This window comes from Panulirus ornatus, chromosome 15 (genome assembly GCF_036320965.1).
Source record: "Panulirus ornatus isolate Po-2019 chromosome 15, ASM3632096v1, whole genome shotgun sequence".
Lineage (NCBI taxonomy): Eukaryota > Metazoa > Arthropoda > Malacostraca > Decapoda > Palinuridae > Panulirus > Panulirus ornatus.
In genome coordinates this window covers 3284727-3304344 of record NC_092238.1, presented here as the reverse complement: position 1 = coordinate 3304344, position 19618 = coordinate 3284727, and the positions used below count along the sequence as shown (strand labels likewise).

Below are 19618 nucleotides of genomic sequence, written 5' to 3'. Positions count from 1 at the left end.
TTCTTCTGTATATATATATATATATATATATATATATATATATATATATATATATATAAGGCAAGGACGTACAATTTTGGCATACAAATATTTTGTTGAGGGGTCAGTAGTTTTTTTTTCACATATTTAACTCGTGGCGGGACATTGCACAAATCAAATGCCTCTTGTATGAAGGATCTGCTAATTATCATACCTATTCCCCCTCACACACACACACACACACACACACACACACACACACACACACACACACACACACACACACATCCAAGAACGTCTTTTTTTTTTTTTCTTATTTCCTCCAAGACGTAATTTCCTCCGGGAAGATGGCTGAGACAGACGCCACATTATGGATACAAATTTAGATTCTCCTGCCATAAAAGATAACAGTAGGGTACGAACAAGGGGAGTTTCAGCGTCGAATGAACCAGGGGAATTGATGTGAAGGTAAACAAGGGACTTACAGTTGGATGTGAAGAAGAAGAACTGCGTTTGGATATGAATAAGATGACCTGCAGAAGGATAGGCTATGTACTCGGAGACCTGCACTTGAATGTGAACAAGAACTACAGTTAGATAGGAACAAAGGAAACTGCAGTGAAATAGGGGACCTGGAGTTAGCTATGCGGAACGGAAATGTAAATAATCAGACTTCCTGGTTCAATTGTGATCTTATGAACCACCTTGTGAAATGAACCTGTGTCATGTGCTCAGAATGTCTTTGTTCCCACACAGTGTCAGGTGATGATAGGTCAGTGGACTATCCATGCGCTTGGGAAGTAATACATTTACCGGACCTTCGTCAGTAGTATGCGCTGTACCCCAGCTGGAAGAAGATGTCTCCAGGAGGAGAGGATGTGTGCTAGATCCTTAACGAAGCTCACAGGAAGTACCTATCACCGAGGGACTCCCCGTCGCCAGAATTCTGTTGGCAACACGCGCTTTTGTCGGTGTCGCTGAAGTGTAAGGGAAGGAGTGCGTGGGAGTGGAACATGTACGGAGTTGCCACCCTTGGATGGCATGTCCCAGGACCCGACACCACCAGGCTGTGTCCTGCCTCATGCCTCAGCTCCCTGTCCAACACTCCGGGACTGCCCTACGCTATCTTTACCCTACACACACCTCGGCTGCCATTCACCAGGGAATGTGTGTTCATGTGTGGCGTTGTTGAGTCAGAGTGTTGTTAATTGAGCACGTTCAGTGCAGGTGAATAAGGATGGTCGTGTACTGATGGAGACACGAGAGAGAGGGAGAGACATTGGATTAGTATGGTGGCCCTTTCGTGTGATCCATAAGGTTTGCATTACCTCGATATAAAACTAAACACTGTAATACTTATTTCTTTTCTACCATCTACCTCAAGGTGAAACATATGGGCACTACATCACAACCGTCGCTTCTGTAAGAAAACGAGAGTTTGAAGGCGACGAAAGCAGTGTTGACACTTGGCAAAGTGGTCGACTCGCCAGACCAGAGTAGTAGTATCCACCAACCACACTTCAAAGGAGCCGTATTTGGAGGATGTGTTGAGGAGATTATCAAGCAGTGTGACTCGTTAGGATACCAAGACTGTTGAGACCAGAGATAATCACTCGGACTATACTGTCTAGAGCACAACCAGGAGACCTGTTATAGGTGTGGAAAATACATGAATGCTTTGTCCTCAGTCTGTCCTCAGAAATGTTTTGTTATTGGAGAGGTGGACATGAAAGACAGGTTATGTAGTAAGGGGAAATAGCATGACCCTCAGGAGGGCAAGAGGCTGGACAAGAGCTCAGCCTCCCAGAAACATAACGGACCGACCAGAGGGGGAAAAGGAAAAAAAAACTCTTGTGAAACATATAAGTTGCGCCTGATCAGCCAGGCTGCAGTCGTTAGCTCGGTCTGCAGACTGTGAACACAAGTAGTCTGTGGGTTATGTAAGGAACGAGGACATATCTGGTCCCACTCCCAGCTACAGAGGAGCCACTACAGGATCTTCACAGGATACCCCAGCCGGTTTATTTAGTTACGTCACTGTTGCCCTCATCTCTCCCGTCATTGTTTGGATGGGTCACTGCTTTGTCTTCGGTAAACAGTGAAAGACCTTTTCAACGGTGATGGACCTGGTCATTTTGTGGATTTATGGAAGATATATAAAGACGTGTTTCCTAGAGCGTTTTCGCCCCACAGAGTCGGCTATGTAGACATCGTCTGTCGTGCCTGCTTGCAGCACTTCAGCTGGGAATAAAGGTAACTGTGGTGAGGTCAGGTAAAGGTGAGGTTAAATGGTTCTTCCAGCCGCCGTGCTTGAGCCATTACAATGACATCATCAGTGTAAGTGAAGCAGTGATATTGTTTGTCAGGAGTGACTGGCTGGCCACTTGTACCCTCCTGACTCACTGGCCATTATGTTGGCACACTGACAGGGGCCACGTCGTCGTCGCGGTGGGCAGCAAACGTAACGTCATGGTCCCCACCTCCTTCATCCAAGGAGAGGCCCACCTCCTCACCCTATCCTCACCTTCCTGATTGTCCCGAAGCAACAAACTTCAAAAATATTAACTTATGTTAACTTTAACATTAACTTTATGTTGACTTTAACACGTGAGGTAGAATATCGTTGTGGCCGATCACTGCTGGGTATTGTGGTGAACGTAGGCACTGCAGTGCACGTGGAGGACCAGCGTAGTCATAATCCCCCCCCTCCCTCCCCCTGCCTAAGGCAGAGACGTCTCCTCGTACGTATGTCCTGTTTCATCAGGAGGATGACATTACCACTCCAGACGCTGGGAAAAGGATGCTGACAAGAGAAAAATAAACACGTCTGTCCTTGGGAGGCTCGGGGGACTGCTGCTGCTGCTGCTGCTCTTTTGTTGCCAAGTCCACGTCATCTATATTACTCCTGCTTCCCTACCATTTGTCTGCACTTGAGCAAGTTTTGTTTTTTCGCGTACTGCTCGCAAGTTCCGCCTCTTGAGAGATGTTGATGGATTTTTGCGCTCCATTACGGTGGAAAGGGTTTTGCTAACGGTGTCCGTCTCCAAGGGCCAGTAATGGAGTCATTGTTTTGAGGACGGCAGCCCAGCACAGGCGTCCATGGTGAACCGGTGGTCGGGTTCTTCTGTCGAAAGTCGTGCGCGGTTAGCGTTGTAACCCGTCAGGTCTTCTTAACTGGCCCGGGTTCGAGTCCCGGACAGGGCAGCCGGCTCATAACCGTCTTAGCTGCTGATTTTTCGCTTTAGGGCTGTTCTGTGAATGAGGTGCTTGGCGTGTGTGTGTGTGTGTGTGTGCACGTAAGTTTGACACTTGTATGTAACAAGGGCGTATCTAATGTATTTTACAATTATTTTTTTTTTTTTACTTTTATTCTAACCTTTTAGACCCTTGAAAGAAAGAAAATGAATATAAACGTCTGTCTGATTTACTGCTTTAGTGATTTACAGTTGTGACGTATGAAACACCCGAGCTCGTGTCACCTTCCCAGACACCTGACTTGGAATAACGAATTTTCCCCTTGTCTAGAATAACAGATTAATTTGTTTCATGGTTCTGAACTCCTTTTGATCATTGCCATCAGCTGTTGATGTTATCGTACATCATGAATTCATTTTCATTCAAAAATAGTTGGCCGTTCTCATAATAAACATGTAGCTCACAACAGCTGTATTCAGCTGTATAAAAATTTGACCCGTGATTGACCTGACTCAAATAGGGCTAAGATACCTGTAATGTGTTCTTATATAGCGCACGAGTTTTAGATTTTTCATTATCATCTTTGCCAAGTTGAACCCCTCGGCCAAATCCCAGTATGAGACTCTCCCTGCCTGTAACACACACACACACACACACACACACACACACACACACACACACACACACACATTGGTTATTAAAAACAGTTATAGCGTAAGTACTGCCATATCAAATATGCTAAATTGTATTTATAACATGCGCATTTGTCGTATGATTTTTTTTTTTCAGATGGGTATTTTCATCTCTCGTTCCATGTACTTTTAAACTCTCACTAACTATGTTAATCATTCATGTGTAACGCGATACTTGAACGTTTTCTATATGCGATCATGCAGTGTGTGTCAACCATAATTATGTTTTGATGTTTATGAATAACCGTATGTTTTTTGATGTAATGTGGATTTATTGGCTACCGATTGTTGAGCTATTATAAACCCAGAAATCGTCGCATAGAATTCAGTCAGACATTTTATGAAAAGGTTTTATGCCCGTTATGTTATTTTGATATGAATCCTTATTTGTAATTTTTGTTTGACAGCTGTAACGAGCACTGGAAGTATTCACACTATAGGTAGGTGGCTACTACCAATATCATCGTTGTTGTTGTTGTTGTTACTGTCATTATTATCATCATCATTATTGTTGGTGTGTAGTCAAATAGCAAAGTCTCTGGTGTAATGGCTCCATTTTCTATAATGTTCTCTTTTGCGTTAAAGAAAATGTGTGTGGAGGTAGGGCTAACTGGAGTAAATGGAAGGGCTCGTGAGACATGGTTAATAGGAAAAGTTATGGGGTGTTTTAATTCATATCAGGATGAAGAATATATAATCTCTACAAGTGTTTTTAGAGAGGAAATGAATATATACAGTTATCGACTGTTGTGATGGTTGATATGTTATTAAAGAACTTAGTTTGAAATCCTAAAAGGGTAGTTAATGACTTCACTTAAACTGTAGGCTTAAGATTTTTGTTCTGCGGAAAGGTTCTTAAGGTATTTTTCAGATGATGATTTAATTGTAATTTTTAGAATCTTTATATGTTGAAATATATCCTTATATGAGATCTTGAGCGAATGGTACGTGGCTAGGGGTAGGTTGAGGCAAGTATAGGTCGTACAGTGGGTACAGTACGTCGATTTAGCAGAACATTTGAAACTTATTTTCAAAGCAGTTTGATTTCTTTATCATGCTCCAGAAGGCAGTACACAGTGTAATCTTCAGGATTGGTATTTGCAATTCAGCCATTATTTAGCTGGTTTATTGTGCTGTTTTACAAGGTAATGTTGGTATTGTGTTGACTATAAAGTGTTCTGTGTGGTGTGTTATAAGTGGTCTTCGCACCGTTATTTTTTGCATAAAACATTATTGTGTGTCATGTTGTTGCGATAAATGTTATCTGTCCCCTGTTGGTTTTATGGATTGGTGGTTGAATTGTTGCAGGGTAGTGTGGTATCTGCACCAGGGTAGTGTGGTATCTGCACCAGGGCAGTGTGGTATCTGCACCAGGGTAGGGTGGTATCTGCACCAGGGTAGTGTGGTATCTGCATCAGGGTAGTGTGGTATCTGCACCAGGGCAGTGTGGTATCTGCACCAGGGTAGTGTGGTATCTGCATCAGGGTAGTGTGGTATCTGCACCAGGGCAGTGTGATATATGAGAATTTTCCAGTTGTGGTGTGGCACTTACTGTGTTCACGGTTGTAGTGTACTTGATATAGTCTTTGCCGTGGTAGTGAGTTGTTCCTTTGTACTTGATATAGTCTTTACCACGGGTATGGGTTATTCCTTAGATGTATTGAGGTTATATTGCTTTATCCAGGATGGTGTGGTGTACTGTATTTTTTTCACTATTATTATAAGGGATATGGTGATGTATATTGTTTTTTTTTTTTTTCATGTGATGGTCTGTTGTTCTGTGTTATGGTGGTATGGTCCCTATATTGTAATACTTTTCCGGTGGTGATGTAATGTACTTCTTTTCCTATTGCGCTGTGCTAGGTTGTAATTTATTTCCTTAGGCTGCGTTATTAACTGTTCTCTGACCCGTATATATTTAGGAACATCAGCACCTTATCGCAGTGAGCTGTGCAGTAAGCCTCATTAAGCTCAGTGTTTTTGGTATTGATTTTCTCATGTTACATTGTGTTGTTAGGTTAGGTTATTTATGCGATGTTGTGATGTGAACTGGCTTTTACATTACAACACCTGTTAAGTTGGCTTAACAACTTATTTGTGTGATGAACCAGTCGTTTTTTTTCTACGAGTGACTGGTTTTGCCCTTTGTTGGTCTCGTATTGAAGTAGCTTTGGCTATTGTTTGTTCCATTTTGAACTTGCTTGCAGTAGTGTTTACTCCGTATTTGTGGCACAGTCTATTGTTTATCCCTTGTTTTCATGATTTGAGCTGCTGTGTGTTCCCAGTTGTAAGAGACTTGATTGGCGATGTCGGTTTGTGATGCGATATTGTTTGTACCTTGTCTATGCGATGTAAGGTATTGTTTACCTCATATCTGCGTGATTTGAGTTCTCAGGTGTCCCTTGGTAGGTCTTGTGTGAGCCGGTCTTCCTCTCATATTCGCACAGAGAAGGCATTCGTCGTGCCAGTTTGGTGCAGTATACTTTAAAATTCTTGTTTCATTTCGGCTCGGTAAAAGGTTTTGTCTGTTCCATGTTGATGGGAAAGAAATGCTCCGCTCCATGTTCGTGTATAGGATTTCTTTTCCCTTCTTTTTTATTTATATTTCGTGTTGGTATTTCGTAAGTTCATCAGTGGTAACCCACGGCTGATGCTCTTCGCCTTGACCCACATCGACGTTAAGGTTATACTTTTTTTTGAACCCAGTGTTGGTATTATACAGTGTGTGTGTGTGTGTGTATGTGTGTGTGTGTGTGTGTGTGTGTGTGTGTGTGTGTGTGTGTGTGTTGTGATCTCTGGTGTAACCACTGTATATACATACTGTGGTTACCGTTTGTCATGTCCACTGACGGTACAGCGTGTGCTGCAGCTGCCGTCTGTTCTCCGTTATGACTGACATTACCCGTTTCTCACATGCTGGTATGTTTGAAGCTGTACTCTCCATGAATATATTACGAGGTGGTGTGTGACGAATCTGTTCCTCTGCCTGTAGGAGGTTGGGGTGGGGGGCATTATGAGCTCCTCTTTGACCGCTGGTGAGGCTGAGTCCATTGTTGTATTATTTTCTGGGGTGGGTTGGGTGGGTGGGTGGGTGTCGGTGTAGAAGGTATTGTTTGTGCCTGGTGGGAGATGCAAAGGTGGAAAGGTAGGACGAGCCGGGTGAGTCTATCGGCTTCAAGTGTGAAGGTTCAGGTGGCTCTGACAGCTGGGGCGTGACTGGTACAGCACTGTGTGGGGTCAATCCTGGACGCCATACTCACCATCCCCCCCACCCCACCCCCCCTGCCCCCTCGTGTCCGGCCATCACCTTCACTCACCAGTGGCAGGGGTCTCCACTACCCTCCTGGCGAAGTGGGAGGAGGTCACTTCATTCCTGTTGAAGTGAGACGAGGCTGCTTCCCTCCGGGTGAAGTTGGAGTAGGTTACTACATTCCTGGTGAAGTGGGACGAGGCTACAACCCTCCTGGTGAAGTGGGACGAGGCTACAACCCTCCTGGTTAAGTGGGACGAGGCTACAACCCTCCTGGTGAAGTGGGACGAGGCTACAACCCTCCTGGTGAAGTGGGACGAGGCTACAACCCTCCTGGTGAAGTGGGACGAGGCTACAACCCTCCTGGTGAAGTGGGGAAGGTCACTACCCTCCTGGTGAAGTGGGAGGAGGTTACTACATTCCGGATGAAGGGACGAGACTACAACCCTCCTGGAGAAATGGGGAAGGTTACTACTCCCGTGGTGAATTGAGAGGAGGTTACTACACTCCTGGTGAATTGGAAAGGTCAATACCCTCCTGGTGAAGTGGGACGAGGCTGCAACCAGCTTGGTAGATATCCTCCTCGTGATGTGGGAGGGACCCACAACGCTCTTGATGAAGTGGGACGAGACTACTACTCTCCTGGTGAAGTAGAGTGAGGCCACTACCCCATTGGTGTTGTTGGAGGGAGCCACTACCCTACTGGTGTGGTTTGAGGGTGCCACTACCCTACTGGTGTGGTTTGAGGGTGCCACTACCCTACTGGTGTGGTTTGAGGGTGCCACTACCCTACTGGCATTAGGGGAAGGGATTTTACAGAATAGAGAATATTACAGCGTACTTGAGGGAATCAACCATCTTTAAAGGAAATAATTGATACCATTAACGTTGGTTGAGTTGTCGGTGTATGGCCAGTCGTTGTATTTACTGTGTACAAAGAGTGACAGTGGACGTGTACACAAGTACCGGACGAAGGCAGGTTGTTCTGACCAGCATGGTATCGGGAATTTCCTGAAGTTAAGCCCCATGTTCTTGGCCAACAAACCAACCCCAGCCACCATACTGAACGCTGTCCCCGGCACCCGTGTCGATCATCGTGGTATACGTTATGAATACTCTGAGGTGATGTGGTGTTGAGTGAAGTGTAGCGAGTGTCGGGTGTTGTACAGAGAAGCAGGTAGGACGGTGTGTTGGAGCAAGGGAGCAGCACCAGTCCGTCTGCCTTATCACTGAGCGCTTCCTGCCTAGCTTTCGTCAGTCTGGGCTACGCTGGTGCTCCGTAACACGCCCTCCCTCGCTCTCTCTCCCTCTCTCTTTCTCTCTCTCCACCCGGTGCCACAGGCCGACCCCTCTGCCCTGGGATATTTGGCACTGTAACAGGTGGTAGTGCAGTGCGAGGCGTGGAGAGCGATGGATGTGCGGTGATGCCTCATTATCTGGCCATGTGTGCTCTTATCTGCCACTTGTCCGCGCCCGTGTACTGCCTGCCTCCACCATCATGCTCCATAACACGTCATACGGCGCCCCTTCCCCGCCGCCCACGCCCCGCCGAATATGAAGAAATTAATTGATACCACCTGATTTCGTGTGCTGCCTCGAAGGATACTGTGATCTATATCGGAAGAAAGGTCGTGTGTGGAACCTTTCCCCAGTAGAATGAAAGTGGTGGCGGTAGCGAGAGATAGGCCGAGGCGCGTGCGGGAGGAGAGTTAGGATATACGTACTGGTGATAGTGAAGGTAACTGTGTTGATCTTGTAGTGTCAGTGTTGCGGCCATGTTTATGAGGAGGAAAAACAGCGTGGAGCACCTGCCTGGTGTGGAACGTAGTCCGCTGCGGCCGCACGCGCAGACCCGTCCGCGGATGCCTTCCCCCCGCCGCTCCTCTTTCCATGGCTCCGAGTCCCAGCTGGAGCAGCAGCAGTCCCACCAGACCCTCGAGGAAAGGAAGAAGAAGTACGCTACGGCGCCCATCACCAGCCACGACCATGCAGCTCGCAAGACCCGAGGGGAGAAGCCTCCAACGCTGCCGAAGGCCAAGAACATGCCCCAGGCTCCCTACCAAAAGACTTTCATCGCCATTCTAAGGAACAGGGACGGCCGGACGAGCAAGCGACGAAGTCAAGAAATTATTGAAAGTGGTCCGCCGCTCACGCCGCCCGCCTTGCCACCCAAGCCGTCGAGCGGCGTGTTCTACCAGCAGCTGCCTGCGAGTAGTGTGCCGCCCGCGGCGTCCTCACAGCCCAGGCTGCTACACGCCGCCCATTACCACGATCAGGAGCAGTTGTACAACACGGAGCCCCTACATCCACCTCACCTGGTGTTCGCACAGCACATTCCCCAATATCAAGTGTAAGCAACATCAGTTACTCCTTATCCCTCTCTCCTCACTCTCACAACTCTCACCTCCATCACTCTCACCGGTATTTTGTGGGCTCCAGTAAGAGCACAGGTCGTAGTGAATGATCAACAAGCGTAGGGCTGGTGCCTCGCCAGAGTTAAGGTGGTGGCTGTGTTAGATGCACGTCATAGGTATGTGAAAACAGATGATTCATTCGACAGTTATAAAGGCATCTAATGATTCGTGACCCCAGCAAGGCCAAAGAGATTTCCTCCTGTTTTAATGTGTCTTGTTATGGCCCTGTATTAGTGATGCTTGCTGCTGAATCTGTGCCGCGGTACAGTCATCCATTTCCATCGGTACAGTTTTGTACCGTCATATTCATAACTTTTACCTCGCTGACGCCGTAACTTGTGCCGTCAGTGGCTAGTTTATTGTACACCCAATGCTCATTCTGTGAGTGGATGGGCGAGAGAATTTCAGATGTCTTTACGTTCAGTTATTCCTGTCAGCTAAAACACTTGCTCCGTGATCGTGAACTAACAGGGACGCCGACGCCGACCTACATCTGGATACACAATCTCCCATTATTAGTTCAGTAGATGAGCTAAGAATATAATAGTGTGAGTGGCCAGGTGGGTGTTGAGGCCGCCACCTGGGTAGGTACCTGGTCGGCAGGCAGGTGTGAGACTTCGGCGTGGGATCAGGCCTCACCAACTCCACCGACCTCCTCCACATCAACCCCAAGGTTCCTCACACGCCTAATTCCTCCACACGTACACAGTCGCATGTACAGCAAGCACACGACGCACACAGTGACATCATGGGTGTACACAGTGAGCGGTACTGAGCGCTCCACATGGCGGTCGATAATGTTCGAGTCGAGACAGAATCAGCATAACTTTAACATACCTCGAGTTTTACTTATCTTTTCTTAAGTACACTTATGATGACCCTTTCGGAAAATTTGGTTCTTAGAGTCTTTCCGTGGAAGGTGTTGTTTGGATAGATCTGTCATGGTTTCCATTTTTTTTTCTTTATTTTCAATTATTTTTGGTTATTGTAAATGACCTGATGTACTCTTGGTTATCAGAGCCAGGCTTCAGAGTATACCACAGCCTCCTGTGCCACCATGCACAGGCCAGCCACCTCCTGGTGTCTCAGGCCGATTCATATAGTCCGGTGGCGGTGTTGTAACTCTTGCTTGTGTCGACGTTTCCCCCCACTTCACTGCAACAGCTGTCCGAGGAAAGTCTTCAAGAATTTTTCCCTTCTTATTTTCCCCTTATAATTAGAATATTTATTTATTTACTCCTTTACTGAATCGTTTAGAGAGGAAGAGAGGATAGTCTGGTTAAGGAAGGTGATGTAGAGGGAGAGAGAGAGAAAGATGGTTGTGATGTATGGTATATGTGTAGTTTCGTTTATAGTGCTGAACATCTCCACATACACTGTGACATTTCCCTCGGAAACTTTAGTGCACTGTAGTCAGCTTGGTCAAGCCTCCAGTTATACTGTCTTCGAAGCAACTACTACACTCACATCCACCAGCGTTGACAGTATTACCCACCGTATATATTGTCGTGATACTGATCCATGTACAGTATCATGATACTGGCCCCCTATATCGTATACTGTCTCCACCCTGGTGGCACTAAACCATATTCTGTTTTCATCGATGCCGTCTTTTCTCTTATACTTGGTTTCCCACCGATCTGTGCTGTTAACTCCTAGATCAAGTCAGGTTGATTCAGGCCCACGTACTCCCCCCACAACCTGGTCAGTCGATTACATTGTAGGTATGGGGTCCAGTGAGTGAGTGCGTTCCTGCCTCGGGGCGGCCCATGGCTTTGGCGGTACCTGCAACATGTGGGTCAGGTACTACCGTGCCACATTGCTTACCCTGTGATCATGATTACTCTATGAATAATATCTTTCCATCTTGGACGTTTCTCCACCATTGATATGACGTTTGTTGAAGTCCAGTTATTTTGTATGTTTCGATGTATCTTTTTGTGCGTTTCATCCGTTTCCTGACTTGACACGCGAGAATGTGAAAGATCATCTGATTTACATTTTGTTTACATGATCATTGATGATGACCATAGCTTGATGACGTCAGCTGATGACGTTTACTTCACTTATTTTTGGGGTGAAATGTGGAAATGACGATGACGACCCGACGCGACGCCTCATTGTAACGGGTGGGAATCAACACTTTTATTTCCCAGGGGAACAGAGCTCTTCCCTCGTGGTGGCGCTAGAAATTGTCTGATTTCAGTAACGCGTTGTGATGTCCTATTATTTTTATTATTTTCCTTTTGAGGAGACTCTTAAGACCAAGCAGTCCTTGGTATGATGTTGTGGTATCCCTCTCTGCTCAGGAAACTGTAGATCCATGTGTTCTTCCCAGTCATACAAGTCATGCCCTCTGATACTACAGCGTGGCCAGGTTTTTCAGAGACTTTCGCAAAGTGTGTGTGTGTGTGTGTGTGTGTGTGTGTGTGTGTGTGTGTGTGATAATGATAAGGGAATGGATGTTTTAAAAACGTATTTGGGTCGTTTATTTTTAACGTGACATTTTATTCACTGAACGCTTGATTCACGCTGCTTCTAAGATTCTTTATTTGTCACTCTTCTAACCAGTGTATTTTATGTATTTGATCTGTGTGTCTGTCCGTCTGCTTGTGTGTGTGTGTGTGTGTGTGTGTGTGTGTGTATGTGTGTGTGTGTGTGTGTGTGTGTGTGTGTGTGTGTGTGTGTGTTCCCAGTCGGATAAGTAATGTTTAGTTGATCATTTAAGGATTGGTTGATTACCCTAAGATTGGATGATGAGCTGATAATCGGCACAGAATTAAATAGATAAGATGGATTCCTTTGTTCCTTGACATCCAGAGGTGTAATAGCCAAGAACCATCGAGGTCGCGTCTTGAGTGAATGACAAAGGTCAGGTATTTTGTTGATGTGGTGATTGTGCCAGAGAAGCGGGCGCTTCCCAGTTCTGCACAGGTCATCTGTACGTGTGTCCTCGCTTGTTCTCCCCGTCACCTGTGACGTGCGCTTTCTTCTCTTCTCTTCTCATCTCTTCTCTTCTCTTCTCTTCTCTTCTCTTCTCTTCTCTTCTCTTCTCTTCTCTTCTCTTCTCAGTGGGGCAGTCATACACAAAGCCCTTAATTTGAACTTTGCCTTTAATTAAGTAGGATGATATTGTTATAATCGCTCTAATGGACCTTTGTTCTTATTGTCCTTAAGTTTCGTGGAATATTTAAAAGTCTGCAGTTAATCTCTCACTTTTTTTCTTGGTTTTATTTTCTTGACCTGGGTGGACGACGTAGCCTATGTGGTTTGCGCATTATTTGTGTCAAAGAAATACGCCGTTGTTCTCAGTCGAACTGGGACGTGTTCCTTTCCCCCCAGTTTGGCACGTGTCTGATATCAGTAAGCTTGGAGTTTTCCCCGTGCATGACACTGTGTAATATGAAGCCCATTTTCCATTGCCCCTGTGAACTGGTGTAATTTGCAGTGGGGCAGTTACGGCCACCGTTTGGGAATCCTGTTTATTTACATCAGTAAATACACGTAAGCATTCTCTAGTATCATACAAGATGGAAGTCTAAGATAATTATAATTTGATGATTATTTCTTTTCATAGGATTTTCCCTGAATGGTCTTTTTTTTACCCCGAATGATTTACGGTACGAGCCTTCGTGATGACTTAGAAACACTGTACCCAGTCAGCTGTATTAGGCGTGTGGGATGTGAAATAATATTTAACTGTCTTGTGTTGGTAACATCCCTGAGTGTCGTCAGTCCCTACATCCTTACGTGTCATGGCAGGGCTCCCATCCACTCTTGCAACACACACACACACACACACACACACACACACACACACACACACACACACACACATCCTCCTCCTCCTCCCCCTCGTCACCACACCTGCTGGTCCCTGGTGCCATCATCACTCTGGTCCCGCCGCACATCTCTCCCAGCTCCTCCGTTGTACAGTCTACGGTAACTACACTACTGTACCGCGGTCTGCGATGTCAACACTGTACTGTAGTGCAGTCTACAGCGTCTACACTGTACTGTAGCGGTCTGCAGTGTCTACACTGTACTGTAGTGCAGTCTACAGCGTCTACACTGTAATGTAGTGCAGTCTGCAGTGTCTACACTACTGTACTGCAGTCCACAGTGTCTACACTGTACTGTAGTGCAGTCTGCAGTATCTACACTACTGTACTGCAGTCTACAGTGTCTACACTGTACTGTAGAGCGTTCTGCCACCACTCTTACTTTCCCTGTGTCTTCCATATTTCATCATGCACTTTATTTTTCTGTACCTTTCTTAACCGTGATTACTTGGTGTATCATCTTTGTGTTTTATTTCTCCCGTGGCTTTAAAGTTATAGGCACCGGTAGTTTTGCCGATATCGGCACCGATGGATAACCTGGTATTATGCCGATATTGTTCAGTGCGCCACTATATTACCGTGGTGGAGCGACTCTTCCTACAGGAGGGAAGATTTTTGCAGATATTGAGCTTCATGCAGGTCGAGGGAAAACTTGCCGGAGTTACACTTCTCACCAAGTTCGGCGGGAATCGCCCGAGTGCTGCTAGCCTGGGGGGGATGTGCCATCTTGAAGTGCAGGGAAAGTTTGCTATCCAAACTATATCATACCAAACAACCTCACCCAACCCCCCTAGACAGCCAGCGTGCTCCCACTGAGGTTGGGGGTGGGGGGGGCCAACCTCACCGTAACGCAGGGTGAGACCCCAACCTCACGACAACCCCCCCACTCCACGCTCACCTCAGGGTATCCCAGGTGTGGACCATAGCTCGAAATACATTGGACGAGAAGCCCTATAAACTTAGTGGTAAAAATGTCGGCATAATACCGTTTGACGACGCACCTGGGCCGACATATCTGTTAGCGAAATAACCACTTCGATGATTTCATTGTTCTTGTTATTGTTCTTTTTCGTATTCTCATTATTGTGTGTATTCTCATTTATTTTGTTTATTATTATTATTATTGTTATTATTAGTTATTGTATTTATTATCAAGAGAATTTGATGTTAGGATCTGTGTAGATCAATGTGTGGAGGGGGAAGAGGGTTGAATAAGAGGCTGTGATGCACCTGATCCATGGAGGAGGTGATGTTGTATGATGTATGTGGATAGATAGTCTCACGGAGGAGGAGGGGGCAGGTAAGGCCAAAGAAAATTGGATGTTGGTTCCTTCGAGTTACATTCAGTTCTCTTCATTAAAGCAATACCTTTGTAAAGTTACCTTTAACATGGTTATTTACCGGATGTACCCCAATGCAGTGTGTCCACTGGGGTTAGTTAATGGTTAAAGGGAACATTATTTTCTCTGGTTCAGATCTCGCACAAGTTATTCATAGCTTTACTTCCATGAACATTTTTGTACTATTGACTCGGGGGAAATGTTGAATAATCATGACTTCCAGCTGACGTAAGAGACTTTTGTGGAATTTTTTGTTCGTCTGTCTTTCCCCTCGTTAGTCCATTTACCTGTTCCATTTACCTGTTGAGTCCAGTAGTCAGATGGTGTGTGTGTGTGTGTGTGTGTGTGTGTGTGTGTGTGTGTGTGTGTGTATTGTTGCAGTTGTTTTGACCGTGTGGGGAACATATATGTATTCATGAACAAAAATAGAAGTATGGTTTCCCATATACCCTATACATAACTTGCCGGAGCATTGAGGAGGGGACATAAGTGCATGACCTGCTTTGTTTACCTAGATTTGTTTACCTAGATGTGCGCGGACCTGTTGCTATTGAAAAATGGAACCTGTTGACCATTGCCCTCGACAGTGTGTAATTGTGCTTCTGTTTGTGGAAGCCGTAGGTGTGGCATTTATTTCGGCAGTCTTTGCCGTTTTCTAATTTGCTGTTTGTATTAATTGATTTTGAAGTGGGGATGACTTTCACCATGGGCTTTTGTTCGTAACTTTCTTGGAAATCTGTTTTGAATGCAGATATCTCCTTGAAATGTGGCACGCCGATTATTTTTTGAAAATCTGTTTCGATTGTAGATGTCTCCTTGAAGTCTGGCGATGGGAAAGGAAATATCCCTGATGATTGCATTGTTAGCCTCTCTCTCTCTCTCTCTCTCTCTCTCTCTCTCTCTCTCTCTCTCTCTCTCTCTCTCTCTCTCTCTCTCTCTCTCTCGTGGAAGAGCTCCTGTTGATTGTGGGAAGGCTCGCTGGCGGCAGACCTAGGTTCTCCAGACCTTTCTGTTGAAACGTTGACGTCGAAGTTGATGTGACAATGATCCTCTTCTTCTCTTACGAAGTAGTTGTGGATCCCTGGTGTCCCAGGGATGTTCCATCGCCTTGCCTGTATTCCATGATGACTATAAAGCGACAGTTTTTTTTTTATGATCGTTGTGGTAACGTCTTTCTCCTGGAACAGCGAAGTTTGGGAATTCTCGTCCCTTTTTTCTCCCTCTTAAGAGTCGGGTCTGCTAACCTCTGAGGAACTCAGGTTAATATCTTCTGTGTTTTGTTTTTTAATCACAGTCTTTTTTTTTTTTTCTTTTTATCCGAGCTAATCACGAGTTGAGGCATGTATCATGTTTTGTACTGTAAAAGAAAGGGAGTAAGTTTAGAATGTTATGTTTTCAAGAGTATTTGTAGAGGTAGTGTGTAGCGTTGTGCCGCAGATGTAGTGAAGTGTAGTTGTACATGAGAGCAATACTTTCCCTGTTCTTACAACAGGTGTTAGTGTAGTTGTAGATGTGAGACACACTCTCCATGGTGTACCAGTTGATAAGTGTTACGTCCACTCCGATTCATACGTAGATGAATCATTATTTGTTCATGATTTTTTTGTTATTTTATGGTTACTAACTGAATCTTTTTGTATGTCCTCAGACCTACGGCCAAACACAGCCTCCAGCAGCCCAAGAAGAAGTCTGGCACGCCAGTGAACAGATCAGAGAGCCTGAAGGAGAAACAGCATGGACGGGTGAGTTGATGTGCACGTTCTTGTGGCACGCGCTGTAGGTGTCAGTAACAACCTAGCCCCTTGCCACGCGGGCAGTGTCCCAGCTGGTGCTGTACCACGCGTCGTGCCCACCTTCATTGTGTGTGTGGGTGGGTGGGTGAGTGGGTCAGTATATAGTTAGGTTTGCGGTCTAGCACGTATACAGTGGGACCATCATGGAACGTGAGGTAGTGTGTACTTGGGTCATTGGCATGCGAATGAATTATTAGATTATTGATCGAGAGATAATTGATAAAGAGGAATGAGAATGCAGGAGATAAAACACAACCTTAAGGAACGCCTCTGAGATTAAGATAGAAAGGAGAGATCCGTCCATCAATTATGAAAGCAGTTGACTGATTAGGGGGGGGGGGGGGATGGAAATGTGTTTGTTGGTTTGTGAAGCAAACGGAAGGCAGAGGAATGGGAGGTTATTGCCTGATGCATATCCTTGACCCTGCCAGGACCTTGGAGGATGTTAAGGATCATGACGTATTCCCCAGAGTCTGTAGGAGAGAAGGAGCAGATATGAGGTTAAAATGTTGCCAGTAGACCTAACCTTACGGAAGCTATGACATTTTTTTATGAGAAAAGACCACAAAACTCATGGCGTTAAAGAGAGTGAAGAAAGAAATCGTAATACTTCTGCAAGAATAAACTTTTAAGCTATAGGACAATACATAGGAGGGTCAGAGCGGTTCCCTTCTCACTGAAACAGGCTGAGCCAATACATTCATCTTAGAGGAGGGAGAAGGACTAGTCTCATAGCAGAAGCAAATTGGGTGATACGTCAGATGAGCGAGCTTAGGGGACGCGAGCAGAGGGACACCGTCTTACCTACGTGCTGTTCTGGTCTCCAAGGACAAGAGTGCTGGACAGACCTTGTGATGAGAGAGTTTCAGGGAACGTCTTATGGTAAATCACTGATGAATCTGTGGAAAAACAAAATGCCAGAATCACCCAGAGTTGAATGAGAGAGGAAGGAGAGAGCAGATGGCTGTGGTCCTGTCTTTAGAAAAGAACTAATAGTGTCATGGTGATGGAAAATTGAAGGAAAGTCGGGTAAGCAACATTTATCAGACATTCTTGACTGAATACCAGGAATATCTGTGTGAGGGAGGTGGTGAAGCCGGCAGGTTTCCTGCGTCTAGTGTTTGACCTTATGAACAGTAGACTTGCAAAGTTTACCAGCGGAGATTAAGGCAGAATGAGGATGAGGGAAGGGAAAATGTTTCCGTGTCTGATATTCCCGTGTGGAGAAAGAGCAATCAGACTGTAGTGAGGAGAGACAGCCGGAAGGGTGAGAGGAGAGACATCCTGGAGGATGAGGAGGTACACGTCTGAGGATGAAGGTAGAGAGCCCTCAGGATGTAGGAGAGACAGCCCGAGCGTGTCTTATGTTATTGTCATCACCTATTCCACCCTCGATGCGGAAACCGTGATTAAAAGAAAAAAAAAAAACGGTTGAAGAACAGATGCAGTGGAAGCATCATTCGGAGTGTCTCGGAGGAAAGTAAGAGTTAAGTTGACAAACAAATACTGCTCCTTCGAGTGAAAGAATATGAGTCCCTGGACCGTGTTCCTTGGCGAAGCTTTTGTTCCTGACCGAGGTGCCAGGGTAGAACACTGACCCCGAGAGTAGCTACGTAAGGTACAGATGAAGCGAGATACATGCAAGGTACACCTGAGTCACACCTGAGGGGTGATGTTCGTAAGTTAAATTAAGGAAATGACTTGAGGAGGAGGAGGAGGAGGAGGCAGGTGTCACAATGAGAGACAGGCGGAACCAATACTTGTGGTCTGTGGTCACGAAGCCCGTGGCGCCACCAGACCCCGGGTACTGAGGGCCATATCCTCTGCACATTTCCTGGAGTTGAGAGACCTGTCGAGAAAAATGGAGAACGAGGGGAAAAGCGTGAGGGAGTATGTAGTGCAGATGGACGGGGATCGAGGAGGTCGTCCATTGTACTCTGCGTATAATGTGAGGGAGGAGAAGTGTATGAAAGGTCTGCCTCTTTCCCTAGTGTGTAGGAGAGCTCAATGCAAGAGAGCGGAGGCTAGAGTATATCGTTGGCACCACTACATGTACCCCAAGTGTTTTCATGGTACTTCCTTTCTACTAGGTGTACCCTAGTGTTCTTGTGGTGTTATCGTGGTACTACCTCACCTTTAGATGTACCCCCACTGTTCTTCTGGTACTACCTCACCTTTAGATGTACCCCCCAGTGTTCTCGTGGCACTGCCTCACCTTTAGATGTACCCCCCAGTGTTCTCGTGGCACTGCTTCGCCTTTAGATGTACCCCCCAGTGTTCTCGTGGCACTGCCTCGCCTTTAGATGTACCCTCCAGTGTTCTCGTGGTACTGCCTCGCCTTTAGATGTACCCTCCAGTGTTCTCGTGGTACTGCCTTTAGATGTACCCCCACTGTTCTCGTGGTACTGCCTCACCTCGTAGATGTACCCCCTCTGTTCTCATGGTACTTCCTCACCCTAGATGTACCACAGTGTTCTTGTGGAGATACCAACTCCTTATCTTAGGTATGGACATCTCCACAAGATGGCTCCGACCTCTAACTAAAGAACATGTGTGCGACAAACACCAGGTGTTTAGATTGGGAGAAAGAATAGCGTGACTGAGGAGGATGAGGTGTGTCCTAGAGGCCAGACAGCGAAGGGAAAATGCGATGTAGGAAGAAGGAAACCAGAGGGAGAAGCAGGAGTGAGACATGTAGGTGATGTTGCAATATTAAGCGAGTGTGGTAGAATGGAAGTACATTTCCGCATCCCACAAAAGTGAAATATTTTAGTATTTATTTCCCTTATGATCATTAGGCCTCTCATATACAGCCATGAAGATGTTCTTGATTAGCAGTATTTTGAGACAGGTATATATATATATATATATATATATATATATATATATATATATATAGATAGATAGATAGATAGATAGATAGATAGATATAAGTTATGAATTTGTTTTGCTACTAATTTTTAAGACTGTATATAATTAATTCACAGTAGCCGCATCCCTTCTTTCCTCTGGAAGGTGTGTTCGGTTATGAATGTCTGTAATTATGAATGTTAGCTTGGAGTTACGTAAGGCTTGTAGGGTGTATTGTGGAGTGAAAGGTGCGGTGGAACCCC

The 19618-nt window shown here is 45.6% G+C and overlaps 1 protein-coding gene across 12 annotated transcripts in view; it reads left to right on the top strand.

Moving 5' to 3' along the window:
• Positions 1–19618, top strand: part of LOC139753689 (rho guanine nucleotide exchange factor 11-like) — a 575625-nt gene that overhangs the window by 403366 nt on the left and 152641 nt on the right. For 9 of the 12 annotated variants that reach the window (XM_071670374.1, XM_071670376.1, XM_071670381.1 and 6 more), the window contains 2 exons: positions 4274–4306; positions 16361–16454. In XM_071670374.1, coding sequence (XP_071526475.1) covers positions 4274–4306; positions 16361–16454 — 127 coding nt within the window. The remainder of the gene's footprint in view (positions 1–4273; positions 4307–16360; positions 16455–19618) is intronic. The other 3 variants (XM_071670378.1, XM_071670375.1, XM_071670385.1) reach the window with 1 other exon arrangement.